Source organism: Prionailurus bengalensis, chromosome F2, assembly GCF_016509475.1.
Source record: "Prionailurus bengalensis isolate Pbe53 chromosome F2, Fcat_Pben_1.1_paternal_pri, whole genome shotgun sequence".
In the NCBI taxonomy this organism is placed as follows: Eukaryota; Metazoa; Chordata; class Mammalia; order Carnivora; family Felidae; genus Prionailurus; species Prionailurus bengalensis.
The window spans coordinates 57,218,787-57,236,084 of NC_057353.1; the positions used below are offsets into that span (position 1 = coordinate 57,218,787).

The 17,298-nt window shown below is 34.0% G+C and overlaps 1 protein-coding gene across 1 annotated transcript in view; it reads right to left on the minus strand.

Annotated features, from left to right (window-relative positions):
* The window catches only part of CSMD3 (CUB and Sushi multiple domains 3), a 1,274,540-nt gene that overhangs the window by 129,237 nt on the left and 1,128,005 nt on the right, over positions 1-17,298 (minus strand). Inside the window, exons 39-40 of the mRNA XM_043601622.1 lie at positions 6,794-6,912; positions 5,591-5,660 (exon numbers count right to left, since the gene is read on the minus strand). Coding sequence (XP_043457557.1) covers positions 5,591-5,660; positions 6,794-6,912 — 189 coding nt within the window. The remainder of the gene's footprint in view (positions 1-5,590; positions 5,661-6,793; positions 6,913-17,298) is intronic.

The following is a 17,298-nucleotide window of genomic DNA, read 5'->3' on the forward strand; positions in this document are numbered from 1 at the left end:
AACAAAATTGATAAACCTCTAGCCAGGCTTCTCAAAAAGAAAAGGGAGATGACCCAAATAGATAAAATCATGAATTAAAATGGAATTATTACAACCAATCCCTCAGAGATACAAACAATTATCAGGGAATACTATGAAAAATTATATGCCAACAAATTGGACAACCTGGAAGAAATGGACAAATTCCTAAACACCCACACGCTTCCAAAACTCAATCAGGAGGAAATAGAAAGCTTGAACAGACCCATAACCAGCGAAGAAATTGAATCAGTTATCAAAAATCTCCCAACAAATAAGAGTCCAGGACCAGATGGCCTCCCAGGGGAGTTCTACCAGACGTTTAAAGCAGAGAGAATACCTATCCTTCTCAAGCTATTCCAAGAAATAGAAAGGGAAGGAAAACTTCCAGACTCATTCTATGAAGCCAGTATTACTTTGATTCCTAAACCAGACAGAGACCCAGTAAAAAAAAGAGAACTACAGGCCAATATCCCTGATGAATATGGATGCAAAAATTCTCAATAAGATACTAGCAAATCGAATTCAACAGCATATAAAAAGAATTATTCACCATGATCAAGTGGGATTCATTCCTGGGATGCAGGGCTGGTTCAACATTCGCAAATGAATCAACGTGATACATCACACTAATAAAAGAAAAGATAAGAACCATATGATCCTGTCAATCGATGCAGAAAAGGCCTTTGACAAAATCCAGCACCCTTTCTTAGTAAAAACCCTTGAGAAAGTCGGGATAGAAGGAACATACTTAAACATCATTAAAGCCATTTATGAAAAGCCCACAGCTAACATCATCCTCAATGGGGAAAAACTGAGAGCTTTTTCCCTGAGATCAGGAACACGACAGGGATGCCCACTCTCACCGCTGTTGTTTAACATAGTGTTGGAAGTTCTAGCATCAGCAATCAGACAACAAAAGTAAATCAAAGGCATCAAAATTGGCAAAGATGAAGTCAAGCTTTCACTTTTTGCAGATGACATGATACTATACATGGAAAATCTGACAGACTCCACCAAAAGTCTGCTAGAACTGATACATGAATTCAGCAAAGTTGCAGGATACAAAATCAATGTACAGAAATCAGTTGCATTCTTATACACTAACAATGAAGCAACAGAAAGACAAATAAAGAAACTGATCCCATTCACAATTGCACCAAGAAGCATCAAATACCTAGGAATAAATCTAACCAAAGATGTAAAAGACCTGTATGCTGAAAACTATAGAAAGCTTATGAAGGAAATTGAAGAAGATATAAAGAAATGGAAAGACATTCCCTGCTCATGGATTGGAAGAATAAATATTGTCAAAATGTCAATACTACCCAAAGCTATCTACACATTCAATGCAATCCCAATCAAAATTGCACCAGCATTCCTCTCGAAACTAGAACAAGTAATCCTAAAATTCATATGGAACCACAAAAGGCCCCGAATAGCCAAAGTAATTTTGAAGAAGACCAAAGCAGGAGGCATCACAATCCCAGACTTTAGCCTCTACTACAAAGCTGTCATCATCAAGACAGCATGGTATTGGCATAAAAACAGACACAAAGACCAATGGAATAGAATAGAAACCCCAGAACTAGACCCACAAACGTATGGCCAACTAATCTTTGACAAAGCAGGAAAGAATATCCAATGGAAAAAAGACAGTCTCTTTAACAAATGGTGCTGGGAGAACTGGACAGCAACATGCAGCAGATTGAAACTAGACCACTTTCTCACACCATTCACAAAAATAAACTCAAAATGGATAAAGGACCAGAATGTGAGACAGGAAACCAACAAAACCCTAGAGGAGAAAGCAGGAAAAGACCTCTCTGACCTCAGCCGTAGCAATCTCTTACTCGACACATCCCCAAAGGCAAGGGAATTAAAAGCAAAAATGAACTACTGGGACCTTATGAAGATAAAAAGCTTCTGCACAGCAAAGGAAACAACCAACAAAACTAAAAGGCAACCAATGGAATGGGAAAAGATATTTGCAAATGACATATCGGACAAAGGGCTAGGATCCAAAATCTATAAAGAGCTCACCAAACTCCACACCCGAAAAACAAATAACCCAGTGAAGAAATGGGCAGAAAACATGAATAGACACTTCTCTAAAGAAGACATCCGGATGGCCAACAGGCACATGAAAAGATGCTCAACGTCACTCCTCATCAGGGAAATACAAATCAACACCACACTCAGATATCACCTCACGCCAGTCAGAGTGGCCAAAATGAACAAATCAGGAGACTATAGATGCTGGTGAGGATGTGGAGAAACGGGAACCCTCTTGCACTGTTGGTGGGAATGCAAATTGGGGCAGCCACTCTGGAAAGCAGTGTGGAGGTTCCTCAGAAAATTAAAAATAGACCTACCCTATGACCCAGCAATAGCACTGCTAGGAATTTACCCAAGGGATACAGGAGTACTGATGCATAGGGGCACTTGTACCCCAATGTTTATAGCAGCACTCTCAACAATAGCCAAATTATGGAAAGAGCCTAAATGTCCATCAACTGATGAATGGATAAAGAAATTGTGGTTTATATACACAATGGAGTACTACATGGCAATGAAAAAGAATGAAATATGGCCCTCTGTAGCAACGTGGATGGAACTGGAGAGTGTGATGCTAAGTGAAATAAGCCATACAGAGAAAGACAGATACCATATGGTTTCACTCTTATGTGGATCCTGAGTAACTTAACAGAAACCCATGGGGGAGGGGAAGGAAAAAAAAAGTTAGAGAGGGAGGGAGCCAAACCCTAAGAAACTCTTAAAAACTGAGAACAATCTGAGGGTTTTTGGGGGGTGGGAGGGAGGGAAGGGTGGGTGATGGGTATTGAGGAGGGCACCTTTTGGGATGAGCACTGGGTATTGTATGGAAACCAATTTGACAATAAATTTCTTATATTGAAAAAAAAAAAAGAAAGACAAAAACCTAAACTCTATGAAGAGAAAATAACCACACAAATTAGACTATGTTGTGTGCCATGAAGCTATTTTAAATATCAAATTTTTGTGGGGAGTCTAGGTGGCTCAGTTGGATACATGATCTCACGGATTGTGGGTTCGAGCCCCACATCAAGCTCCGTGCTGAATGCTTGCTCAGAGCTTGGAGCCTGCTTCAGATTCTGTGTCTCTTTCTCTCTCTGCCCCCACCCCCCACTTATGCTCTGTCTCACTTTATCTCTCAAAAATAAATAAATGTAAAAAAAAATTTTTAATATCAAATTTTTGAAAACATGCTATGGTATGGAAACTTATTCTAACTTAATGTCAAGGAAGAGTATATATTATATATAAAATATATAAAGTGTGTGTATCTCTACCTCTCTCTCTTTCTCTTCATATATATATACACACACACACACACACACACACACACACACACACATATACTGTAGCATGCTAAAACTTTATTTTAATCATTCCTTAAGCAATATTTATTAATTAGTGTTCTAGACACTGGGGATATAGTAATGAACAGGTCTAAACTCTGTTTTCATATCAGCAAAATATATATGCCATTTATTTTGTTGTCTGTACCTTTTTGTATTCCCAATTTTTTATACTTTATTGGATACATACACACACACATCCCACACACATAACACATACACATAATTTGCATTATATATTTAAATTTTTACAATAGGCATTATATACATATAATCTTATAATTGAAATTATAAAATTGACATTATAATTGACTTGTAAATTATTTGATATCTAAAGAGATATATCTTCTAAAAAACATCATCCAATCTAAAATCTAAATGCTTTTGGGGTCCCTGGGTGGCTCAGTTGGTAAATGTCCGACTTCAGCTCAGGTCATGATCTCGCGGTTCATGACTTTGAGCCCCAAGTGGGGCTCTGTGCTGACAGCTCAGAGCCTGGAGCCTGCTTCGGATTCTGTGTCTCGTTCTCTCTCTGCCACTTCCCCACTCACACTCTGTCTCTCTCTCAAAAAGAAACAAACATCAAAAAATAATAATAATAAAATAAAATAAAATCTAAATGCTTTCAATATCTTTGGGTAATTAAGACCATCCTTGCTTCTAGACATATTTTCCAGTAGTCTCAACAGAAATAGTACACCTGGTACATAGGCATAGATTGACTTGTCTTTGCCCTATATTCATATGTTAAAGCCTTCACACATTATCTGACTATATTAGAATTCAGGCTTCTAAGGAGGTAATCGAGGTTATATGAAATTATAAGGGTGGAGCCCTAATCTGATAGTACTACCATTCTTATAAGACACTAGAGGGACACCTGGGGGGCTCAGTTGGTTAAGCATTCTACTTGGTTTCGGCTCAGGTCTTGATCTTATGGTTCATGAGTTCAAGCCCCACATCAGGCTCTGCGCTGACAGTGAAGAGCCTGCTTGGGATTCTCTCTCTCCCTCTCTCTCTTTCCTGCTCTTTCTCTCTCTCAAAATAAATAAAAAAATAAACTTTAAAACAAAAAAGGAAACAAACGAAAAAAAAAAAAGAGAAAAGACACCATGTGAAGATGCAGGGAGAATATGGTCATTTACCAGCCGAGGAGAGAGGCCTCAGGAGAAAACAACCTTGCCAGCACCTTGCTTTTGGATTTCTAGCTTCTAGAACTGAGAGCAAATACATTTTTGTTGCCTAACCCAACCAGTCCGTGGTATTCTGTTAAGGCAGCCCAAGCAAACTAATACAATACACAGGGAAGTCATAGAAGTCACACCAATTCTTTTGTTTTTGCCCGTTTTCCTACTCAAAAAAAGGCTATCTTCGACATATATTTATCTTAATTACACTTACCATCTAAAACTCTGTTTAAGTTTTATGGGCTGACTACGTTTCCCAATGACTTGGGTCAACATCATCTCATCTTCCTGAAATTCCATCATGTAGTCAATGGTAGAACTAAATTACTCTTTTATTTCATGTCTTTTATTTCTACCACTCTAAATGGTATATAAATGATTTAAAGATAGGGATCACACCTCATATGTCTTTCTCAGATACTCTGTAGAGCCCAGGATATTAATGGTTGCATACAGATACTAGAAATGAGGAAGAGAAAAAAACATGAAAAAGTGGACAGAAATGACTGGAAGCAGCAGTAAGTTAGGGCACAAATTGGGTCCATTCTTTCTAAGATCCAAGTGCCATTTTGATATATTCCATATCTAAATCACCTGTCACTACTGAAGACATCTCAAGGACTGTCATGCTCCCTTGGTACACTCCAGATTCCTTCTTGTTTCCGGCTTAATAGCAAGCAATGAATATTTACTTACTTTCCTGATCTATGGGTATTTCTATCACAGCGTACTGAGAAAAAGTTCTAAGGATCGAACAATCTAGTAACTTTTCTCAATTTCTGAAGTCATCCATTGATATTGAAGTTTGAGTTAAAAATTCTAAACATGTAAAATAAATTTTAAAAGACATGAAATGTTTAGCTCAAAATATAATTTCCATAAAACTTGACAAAAGGCAAACTATATGTTTGAAGAACGTTATATACAGGGTGTGTCTTTAAAATTTGATAAAGCTTATAAATGAGTTACAATTCCTCAACTTACCCAAACAAATTGGGATTGGATAATTCCATCTTCTTACAGGTCCAGGCATACATGTAATATGAGAATGACCCTATATAAACAAGACAGTACAGTTCAGTACTCACTTTAAAAAGACTGAATTAAACATAGCAAACTTAGTATCATAAAAACAAGCTTAGATATATATTTTCATTTCTTATATTTTCAAATTTTACTGGAATTTTCTTTAAAAAAAATTATGGTAAAAAATTGTTTAAAAGATTGAATGAAATGACCACATATGTTACTGTTTATAATAAATTGTTATAATATTCAAGGTGAGATAGGTTAAAGCATAATTTAAAAACATTTAATAAAAATATTAAAACAAGTCAATTAAGGTATATAAATTTTAAATTAAAATATAAAGTCCAGAAAGATCTGATTGTTCTTCTGAGACTAATAATTTGTAATACAACTTTAAAGACTCTAAATTATTAATTTTTAACTTTGCTTCCTCTAAGGAGTTTATTTACTTAACATATGAAATAGTTTTTGCCTCATATTTTTTCTCAATTTTTTAGTAGGTCTTTAGAGAGATTTTTATGCAACCATAAATTTGAGACCCTCTAAAATGTATTTGTAGTCGATTTTCACTAATTTGGGGAATTTATTTACATGGAAGTTTCATTTAATGCTTTAAGTAGCACTTTGTTTTTATTTTCAAATCTAAAAGATTCTAAAAGATGCAGGAGTTCAGTTGTTACATCCTATGGGAATAGAAAGAAAAGTGTGAAGTAAATATTAATTTTGATTCAAATTTAAGTTTTGGTCCCTTGCAAATAAAACCTATTTAGTCCAGGAGCTCTTGGGTGGCTCAGCTGGTTTTGCAGACTCGATTTGGGCTCAGGTCGTGATCTCACGATTCGTGGGTTTGAGCCTCACATCAGGCACCGCACTGTCAGTGCAGAGCCTGCTTGGGATACTTTCTCCCCCTCTCTCTGACCCTCCCCTGCTCTCTCTCTCTCTTTCTCAAAATAAATAAACTTAAAAAAAACCATTTAATCCATTCCAGTAATTTCTCTCATGAATAAGTTTTATGAACAAATTTAATACCTTTGACTTGGTATGCTACTTGGTCTGAAATCAATATTTTTTGAAACTTGTGGATTATCAATCATTGTTCTATTAAAATATTCTGAAAAAGCAATGCATATCAAAACTATAATTTAAAAATCACCTTACCTGAAGAGAATATCCTTGATCACACTGAAAGGACACAACATCACCAACCATATATCTGTCTCCAATTTTCATTCCACTGCTGGGAGTCTGCGGTTCAGGACAGGAATCCAAACCAATTGCTGAGAAATATAAAGATAATAGCATAAGTAACTTTCAAGTAATGAATGCTTAAATTATGCATATTAAATTACCAAAATTGAATACCATTATCATTAAAACTAGATTTTACATTGGGACGTTAAGAATGTTCTGTGAATAATATTTAAGTGAACAAGATTTAACTGTAGTTGTTAAAAGCAATGTGCTTTGGAACTATACCATAAAACTATTTCTTTGGATTTTCATGGCACCAACCATTAAATAGCTCTGTGATTACGCTTAAAGTCTTTTTTAACTCCCAGCCTAAAAGTCTTCTACTGTAAAACAAAAATTAAAAATTCTTTTAAAAACTTCCTAGATAAAAAAGAAATAATAATTTATTGTGAGAATAGAATGAAATTATATTTCTAAAGTGTTCTTAATAAAATAACTAAAAAACTATTTGCTATTTTGTCCATATCACCTGGTTCCTTCCTCCTTAATATAGAATGGACTTTTTAATTTATGAGACACATTTTTAAGTTACTTATTACATGTAAAATTTTTAAATGTATTTTTAAGGAAGATTTGTTGTCCATATATATTATAAATAAAAAGGAGAAAAACATGTAGCTCATTGAGACCTGAAAAGTTTTCGTGACACTTGAAATCAATTATTTCTGAAGGGGAGACAATTATATAATTCAAAACACTTCCATTATTTTCACATTAACAATATATTTTTCTTTTTTTTAATTTTTTTTTAATGTTTATTTATTTTTGAGACAGAGAGAGACAGAGCATGAACGGGGGAGGGTCAGAGAGAGAGGGAGACACAGAATCTGAAGCAGGCTCCAGGCTCTGAGCTGTCAGCACAGAGCCTGACGCGGGGCTCGAACTCACGGACCGTGAGATCATGACCTGAGCTGAAGTCGGACGCTTAACCGACTGAGCCACCCAGGCGCCCTGACAATATATTTTTCAATATATGGGGACAATACATACTAAATGTTAAGCTGTTTTCTTAAAATAAAGTCTTAAAAATTAATTTTTTGCCAAAATATTTTTTTCAAACATGTGAATGTACTACTATTATAAACTTTTTATTTCCTTTTTTTTAAATATAATTTACTGTCAAGTTAGCTAACATACAGTATATACAGTGTGCTCTTGGCTTTGGGGATAGATTCCTGTGATTCATTGCTTACATACAACACCCAGTGCTCATCCCAACAAGTGCCCTCCTCAATACCCATCATCCATTTTCCCCTCTTTCCCGCCCCCCCCCATCAACCCTCAGTTAGTTCTCTGTATTTAAGAGTCTCTTATAGTTTGCCTCCCTCTCTGTTTGAAACTATTTTCCCCCTTCCCTTCCCCCACAGTCTTCTGTTAAATTTCTCAAGTTCCACATATGAGTGAAAACATATGATATCTGTCTTTCTCTGACTGACTTATATTTTCAGTAAAAGCCAATGTTTATTACCCATTTCTTTGCAATCCACATTTTGAAGCTAATCTAATGCATATTTAAATTATAAGAATAAGTAGTCACCACTGCAAAGTCATTATACATATGTTCTTTTCATGAAAAAACATTAAAAATTAAATCCTAAACAATTACAGTACTTCAGACATTCTTTTACTCCTTGATATTTCCCTCTGATGGATGCTCTCATAGCACTACTTTCTACATTCCTTTGTGATGCTTAGTATAAACTAATAATGAATAAATAATTATGTAATTAGTTGTTCAATATTTGTTTCCCCTCTGAGAATAGAAACTCTTAAGGGCAGCTTAGAGCACAGCATCTTAAGGACACATTCAATAAACATCAGTTGACTGGATGAATGAAGAGTATGGAAAACAAAGCGAATCCCTGTTTTGATAATTTCTTAATAGATACTAATGTCTACCCCTGCAAATGAAAAATGCTTTCTCTGCCTAATAATACAATGGTCAGAGTAGCTAAAAACCATGCCAAATTAGGTCACATTTAAGGACAGAAAATGACAGGAGAGCACTATCTTTATAGAATTATGATTAGATCAGAAAGGAAGGCAGTAAAGAGGAAGAGTAAATTGGTCATTTGGGAGTGCACTTGAGGCAATCCTAGAGGAGGCTAGAGTAGTCCATGGACTGGAATTCCAATGCCCTGTGCTTCAATTAAGTAGGTCTCTAAACATATATCATGCTCCATATCTCTTGATTTTTTTGAAATCTTGCATTTCTGGACCAAGGCAAGATAAGTTATCATTACATTGTGACCTACTTTAAAAATTTTAAGGTTTCATGTCTTGCTTCCCCAACTAGATTTTAGGATCTAAGAAGTGAAAGAAACTGTCTTATATTTGTTTTAATCTCATTTAATACCTACTAATGGGCCTTACACATTACATTTATATGACTTCATGGAGCCCTTTTCAAGAATGAATGAATATCCCAAAAAAGTGATTTATGATATAAACATACATGTCTTATAAATAAGATTTCACCTCCCTTTGGTACAATCTTAGTTTTTAGGGAGTCCCGAACAGTACTTCTATTACTCTTTACTGCTAAGGTCATTCTTACAGTCATTCTTACTGAGAAGGCCAAATTTTGCACATGTTCATTTTTCTTTTCTACCAAGTACTTCATTCAGAGTCATATACACAGAAAACTATTAATATACAGAAGTGGTGATTTCCTTTTCTGAGAGGAGAACAAAATAAAACTATGGTATAGTGATGCTATAGAGTATTGAGAGCTTTATTGTGAAGTGAGGTTTATACATAATATATATGGACATAGTAAAATATTTTATAAGTTTTAACTTTAAAATGTGATACAAAAATCAATAAACTATGTAATAGCGATTTTGTAAGTTAAAAATTATATATATATATACATATATACCTATATATATGAACAGAGAAAAATGAGTAAAAGGAAATATGCCAAATATTAGTATAGGTTAGGGTTCTTGATTATGAGAATATTGGCGATTTGTATGCCTTTCCTTGAATGTTCCTGTATTTCCAAAATTTTTATAATTTGGAATGAATTTTTAATTAATAAAATTCCTCATCTATTAGATGAATTAGTACTAGTAGCGAATTTGAGGGTAAAAGTACATATTCCCTTCTATTGTTTAAGACACTGAGTTAGGAAAAAAAAAGAGATTGAGTTGGACCAGCTAATCTGTTGAATATGATTGTTTCAAGGTAGAAAGCAAGGTGATGAGGTAATCAGATAAGCAGAAGTCACTGATGGCCTCTCTCATTTTTTTGCAGCCAATTATTTTATGTACACTAAAGAAGATAAAACAGAAATATCTGAAAATCTTACAGTTCATATTTTACATTTTTTTATTTGAACAAATAAACCTCTGAGTGATTAAATAGCAATTTTAAAGTAGCTAGATTTATGGTGGTGATTATTCATAATGCATATAAAGGTTGAATCACTATGCTGTCCACCTGGAACTAACATGATTTCGTATGTCAATGACCCTTCAACTTAAAAACTCTTTAAAAAGTCTTCTTTGAGAACTATTTTCACTTCTTTATAAGTAGCAAAATCAATAGATTATTAGAATCAAAAAAGAAAAGAGAATTTTTATAAAAATATTGTAAAGGATTCTCTTGTTTAACGAAGGCAATCAAAATATTGAGTCATTTGCAGCTTTATGAGTGTAAATTTTGGTGTTGGCAATCAAAGATACTCTCTGGGTGAATTTTTGAAATGAGAATTGGATCAATTGATCTGCTTTTGTAGCCAAAAACAAACAGAAATGAATCCAGCAACAAATCCATATCAAAAATTGCACAGAGTTCTGTTTGCTGTCAAATTACAGTAGGCAGTTACCCTGAATGAAAATGCCAAAACCTCAGTTCTTTACATTTCCAACATTTATTTATAACCATTTATGTATAACCCAAAACTATTCTTTCCAATCTGTTCACAAGGCAATCAATCTGCAGTAGAAAATGCTCTTAATCATAAATCATATCATTTATATCTGATCATTCTGACTATATGTATGTATATATCATATATATGTGATATACATAAATGATAAAATGTTAAATAGAATCTGACATAAGTAATTACTGAGGACCTGTTGTGTACTTTGTATATATATTTTAACATATATAATATATTATATTATAAATATATATATATATTACTGCCCAGAATTCCATAATGATTTTAATTAGTTTTAATGCATCAAGAGAGGCAGACAGGAAGAAGAAGAAAGCTTAATTACTGCTAAGATTCCTGGTAAATTGTTTTGTAAAAGGAAAAACTCCTTCACGAGTTTGACATGACAACCTATGTATAAATTTATTGAAAATCAAGACCAAAATATTGGAACTGCATACATGTAAGAAAGGAGCAGGAACGGAATCATGTGTCTTTGCACAAAGGTTGTATTCAGTGATAGCAAAGTCTTGTTATTTTAAATATATTTCATGTCTTCAATTTTAAATCTTACTCTAAATAGTGGATTCAAGATAACTATTATTTCTGTTTATACAACATACGAGGGATTTTTTTAAAATACACTAGAATCGCCATTTGGCATTCCACATTTATCATTGTAATATAACTGTCTGAAAAAAAACACAGAAGTTGGTGACAATCAAAGAATGAATCCAAGATGAGCTGGAGTACTCGTTTGAGGACTTGTAGAAAACTCCAGTGGCAAGCACACAGACTTTGTTCTGGTATAATGTATGTTGGAATTGATTAATTAATCTGGTAAACAAATATTTGCCAAATACCTATTATGAAACATGTAACTTGAATGTTTGTAAGCAAGTTTCTTCAGAAGGAACTATTCTGACTTAATAGTCACTGATGGGCAGCAGTGGGTCAGGAACACATTGTGATGTATGGACTTCACTCGCATTTACGTTAATCCGTAAATTTTTACTTACTTACTTTACTTGTTCTTACTTCAGTTAACATTTAACTTAGCATTACCCTGAATAATTAATTGAATATTCAGTAATAGAAAGTGCTTAGCAAATTTTAGTCTATGGAGTAACGAAAACTAAGTTAAATGATAAAATTTTAAAGAGAATCTGACATAAACAACTGCTGAGCACCTATTGTGTACTCTGTATCATGTTAGATGTCAGAAATGCAAAGAAATATTACCACATAAGCGACCATGCTCTAAGGAAACATTTGATGAAACAGGAGAGGTAACTATTTCAAAAGATTACAGGGTAGTGAAACAGTCACAATAAATGAAGGTTAACCTTTGTTTAAATTATTATTTCATAAAGGATAACCCTACTAGAAAATTATATATTTTACCAACTCATGATAACAAAGGGTAAGGTGATGGTGATGTCCTGGCAGACAAGGTGGCATGTTAAATAAATGAAGTTTCAAGTGATTTTTCCTTCTGTATGGAAAACAGGGGAATGTTTTCCCCCAAAGCACATTGTAGTGTTTTGAAAAGAGCAAGAAATAAAGCTGAAAGGGACGCAGGATATATACATTGTGTACAGTTTTATAATCTCAACCAATGTAGGAAATTATTTTTTTTTCCTGTGGGTAGTGAAGGAAAATTTCTTAGTTATTAAGAACACAACCTCGATCTGCACTAGTTTCGTAATCTTTGGTAAAGTCTAAAATCACTTATATGCCTCAGTTCCCTCACCTATAAAATGAGGTGGAAAAATGCCAACTTCATAGGAATATTGTAATGCTGAAGGAAAACAAGATATGCATAATACTTAAAATAGTGGCAGGGACATAAAAGCTAACATCATTTAGTGGTTTTAAGCATGGGAGTGAGGTTGTCTTTTACATTCTAGATAAAGGATAGGATATTTTTTCTGTTGTTATGAGAGTATGTTTCTGTATGTTTAAGATCAATAAGTTTCACATATATACTATAGGAATATTAAAAAATATGTAAAAAATTATATAAAGTGACAAGACTTTAAATACTTTGAATTTTTTCTTGACCCCAAACAAAAAGTTTCTGTATAAGCTAAAATGTTACTGATATTACTGGGAGAAAAACCAACAGACTAATGTTGTTAGCTCAAGATACAACCAGAGAAAGTGTAGGAATACAAAACCACAATGTCTCCAGAATTCACAACTTAGGCTAAATCTATTTCTACGTCAACACCACAAAGAGGTAAAGTCAGTGAAATGATCATGAAGTAAATTTTGATTAAAAGAGAAAACTATGACAAAACTAATGGCCTTAAAGGGTTAAGGAGTGAGATATGTTTGTAAAACCTATTATACTTATTTGCATTTAATACATTCTGTTAATGGCAACTGAAATTAGAAATGACAAATATTTATAATTTAATTTGGGCAGGAGAGGTTTCTACAATTAACATTGTACGAGATGATATACATAAACTAGTTAGAACAAGAAAATTAGTTTAAGTAAAAACATAATTAATCTTAAAATCACTATTTTTTTCTCAAAGAATCAATTATTTAATTAGCCCAAGGGAGGAAACCATTTTTAGTGATTATAAAAATAAACTCATTAAGACCTAATGCATTATCTCTTAAGCATATTGCTCAAGGATGGAAAACAGTAAAATAACTATTGTGCTGAATTGAATCTTTTGTTATTTATTAGCTAGAGTTAAATGAATACATGTCTAGGCATTTACTATTTTGTGACTATGTTTATACTTTTGGCTATTCGGACCAGCCCTTCCACTATGATGTGGGATGGAAAGATATTTTCAGACCACCTGTGTTTTCTCAGGATTTGAGAAAGTTATTAGTGGCACATATCATGAGTGTTCTCAGGTTTAGGAGGAGAGAAAAATCTATTCATCATGGTAACATGTACCTTTGCCTTCCTCAGAGTATGTCCTAAGATCTTTGAGCTCCCTTAAATGTGCAAACACCATTACTGCATGTAATTTGCCCTTTTAAAACATGCGCATTGTGTAAGTTCAAAACCAAAAACTACTCATTGATTTATAGACGCTCCACTGTCCCTTTAGAATTTTCCATGTCCCTTTAGAATTTCCTTTAGAGTAAGATACAAATGTGTATGGCAACACATTTTAGGAAATGTGAAAGAAATGATATAGGCATATTATAACCAAATTGTAGTTTGCATTTTAAAAGTTTTAATGACGAAGCTCTAACAGAATCCAAGTGGCAGAGCAACTAGAGATTATAAATTCTCTTTACAGAAGCTTCCTAACAATTGATCAATTTAATGTCATTCCATGTACTAGGGACATTTTTCCTAGCAAAAAAATATACTTATGCAAGACATACAATTACAACTAGAATCACATATGTTAAAACCAAACAAACAACAAAAGATACAAACTGTCAATTTAAGAATTCATTCCCAGTGCTCTTGTGGATCATTAGACAGAAAAATTTGACACTTGGTAGAAAAAAATATATTAACTCAGAGCAGCTACATCCAATGATATGACTACTAAACCAGCACACATTTCCAAAACAGAAAAACAATGTAGCTTTATGTCAACAAAATTTGTCAACAAAATTTTATTCACAAAATTTTGTGAGAGAGACAGAGAACATGAGTGGGGGAGGGGGGGAGAGAGAAAGAGAGAGAATCCCAAGTAGGCTCCATGCTGTCGGCATGAAGCCTGAAGCAGAACTAGATCCCATGAGCCATGAGACCATGACCTGAGCTGAAATCAAGAATCAGACCCTCAACCAACTGAGCCACCCAGGTGCTCCAAAATTCTCTGAGGTTTTTATCTCACCTCTACTACTCACTTACTTTGAGGTCTCAGATTACTATCTAAACTTCAGTTTTGTCATCTATACGATAGGATTAAAAATAATACCTGCCTCAAGGGGGAAAATTAAGTAAAGATATATCTGTAAAACATTTATACTATGTTGACATCTACTGGACTCTTGAAAAAAATGTTAACTTTATAATTTAATAACCTTATAATATAATGATGATAATATAATGATTCCAATAATCATGATGGAGGGATTGTTAACTGTTGTCGAGGAACCCTAGCAGTCATTCAAATGCTTATAGTTTATAATGCTCTGACACAAACGGCTGTTTGTACTATAGATATTCCACACTTTGAAAGTCATCATGGATAGACAAGCAAATGTGAGCCTTAAATATCAGTATGTGCCAAATTCGAGATAGTTATTTTCGCTTCAAATACTTTACAAGGCAAAATGTATGAAAGAGTTAACCCAGCTACATAGAAATTTTCTTTAAAAATACAGACTAACACCTGAGAAGAAAACAACGTTGTACAAAAACGGGTAGTTTTTTTTTTTTTTAAGTATAAAATGTTTTTTTTTTTTTTTTAAGGCCAGACCTCCTTCTTTAATAAGTAACTAACAAAAGAACCTGTTAGATACTGGAATACTTGGTGTAAATAGCTTGTTGGCTATCAGAACTTTGGTACCTGGGTGATAATAGCCAAGTCATAGGCCACAATTATACAAAAGTAGTATAATTACACCAATATACAGTTATCTCCTTTAGATAAATGTAGTTACTGTCTTTTTTTTTAACCAATTTTCTAGCAAATATTTGCTGGGGATGTAGAAGCAATAATAAAACATTGTGTTGCACAATATCAGAAATAAATGATATACAATATACTCTAGTAGCTTAATATTCACCTACCTTTCTAGATTAATATTCATTGAGAAACAATTCAAAAATGCTAATTAAAATTGCCAAACATTTGTAATTGCAAAGCACCCTACAGTACCTTATAAGTCAGGGCATGCCACTTCTCTGCTCAAAACTTCCTAACAAGTTCTATTACAACTGGAGGGAAAAATTACATCCTTACAATAGCCTGCAAGAGCGCCATTTTCCCTTCTCTCTCTCACCTCATTTCCTCCTACTCTTGCCTTCTTGCTCTTCTTCATCCTTATGTTTTAGGGTGTCTGCTCTGGGTATCCTCTAAAACACCCTTTCCTCACATTCCAGCAAACTCTCTTCCTGCACAGCCCTCTAGCTGTGCTCAAATGTCACCTTCTCTTGAAGGTCTGCCCTTCATAACATCCTCTCTGTAGCCCTAACATTTTTGGATCCCTCAACCCTCCTTCTATCTTCTTCTACGATTTGTCACTTTCTGAAGGGCTCTGCAGCTTAATAATTTACATTTATAGCTTAAAAACTTTAAATTTTTGTCTTTTATGTCTTCACCTGCTAGACTACAAGCTCCAAGAAGGCTAGAGGATATGGTCTCTTTTGTTCACAAATATGAACTGACACACAAGTGTTCAGTAAATATTTGTTGAATTAATAAATAAAAGGCATTGAGGGAGTGAAAGAGGGATATCAGAATCCAGAAAAAGAAAAAAATCACTTCTAGAATGAGCTGATTGGATCAATGAAGATTTAGGGTAATAGATAAAACTAAGAGCTATATAGCTAGAAAAAGAAAAAAAAGTGGGGCATGTCAGCTGGAGGAAATGAATGGGAAGAGGAGAAAAGAGGAAAAGCATGTTACATCTAGGAAACAAACAATTATTTCATTTGATTAAGTGGGGAAATCTTACAACATGCATGTGGTAAAAGATGACGTAATTACTGTTGGAGTTAGAGGCTAAAGAATGTTGCCTTTCTTCAATAGGTAATAGGAAAACAATGACATTGAAATGATCAAAATGCGTCTCTAGAAATAATGAGATCAAGGCATGGGAAAGATAGATTGGGCTCAAGGAACATCAGATTTGTCTGATGTTAATCATAATCATAATTGTCAGGCAGTCTTGAGTTAAAATGTCATGATCTCAAGTTAAAGGAGGAAACGATCACTATGATAAAATCAGCCTATTTGTCAGCATTTACCTTCTAAGTACGTAAGAAGCAAGACATATCTGTTTAGTAATTGTACCATCAGATAATCTAGAATTTGTTTCCTAAAAGCCTCACGAGTGAGTAGGAAAATCAGAGAATATACTCACTTGTTTGAAGGAATCTCAGCCAAATTTCCATTTCCTAAGACAGAAGAACACCGGCCATGTTTTCTGAAAGCTTTACTATTTAAAATCATCCTCTAGGAATATAGGAAGACTCTACTTTCTTCGTTAAAAACAAAACAAACAAACACGAAACCTGTCCTTTTTATAGCAAACCTTAAAGTTTTGGGCATCTGTTGCTGGCATTTTTGAGACTGTTATTTCCCCATTGTGAGTCCCTCCTTATGCTATCCTGTGGGCAGAACCTTTATCTCAGAAGCTGCCAGAAATGAAATGCCAAATATATGCAGTGAAATAGGTGTCTTTTCAGTGAAGAAAAGTTAATATAACTACCCTTTTTTATAACACACACACACACAACCACACACACACAGTATTTTCCTAGTACCCAACTGCTTGAGCATTTTGCTTTTTCTAAGTATCAAAACTTAAATATGAATTTTTTTCACATAGTCTTTATTTCTATTCACTAAAAAATAGTTTC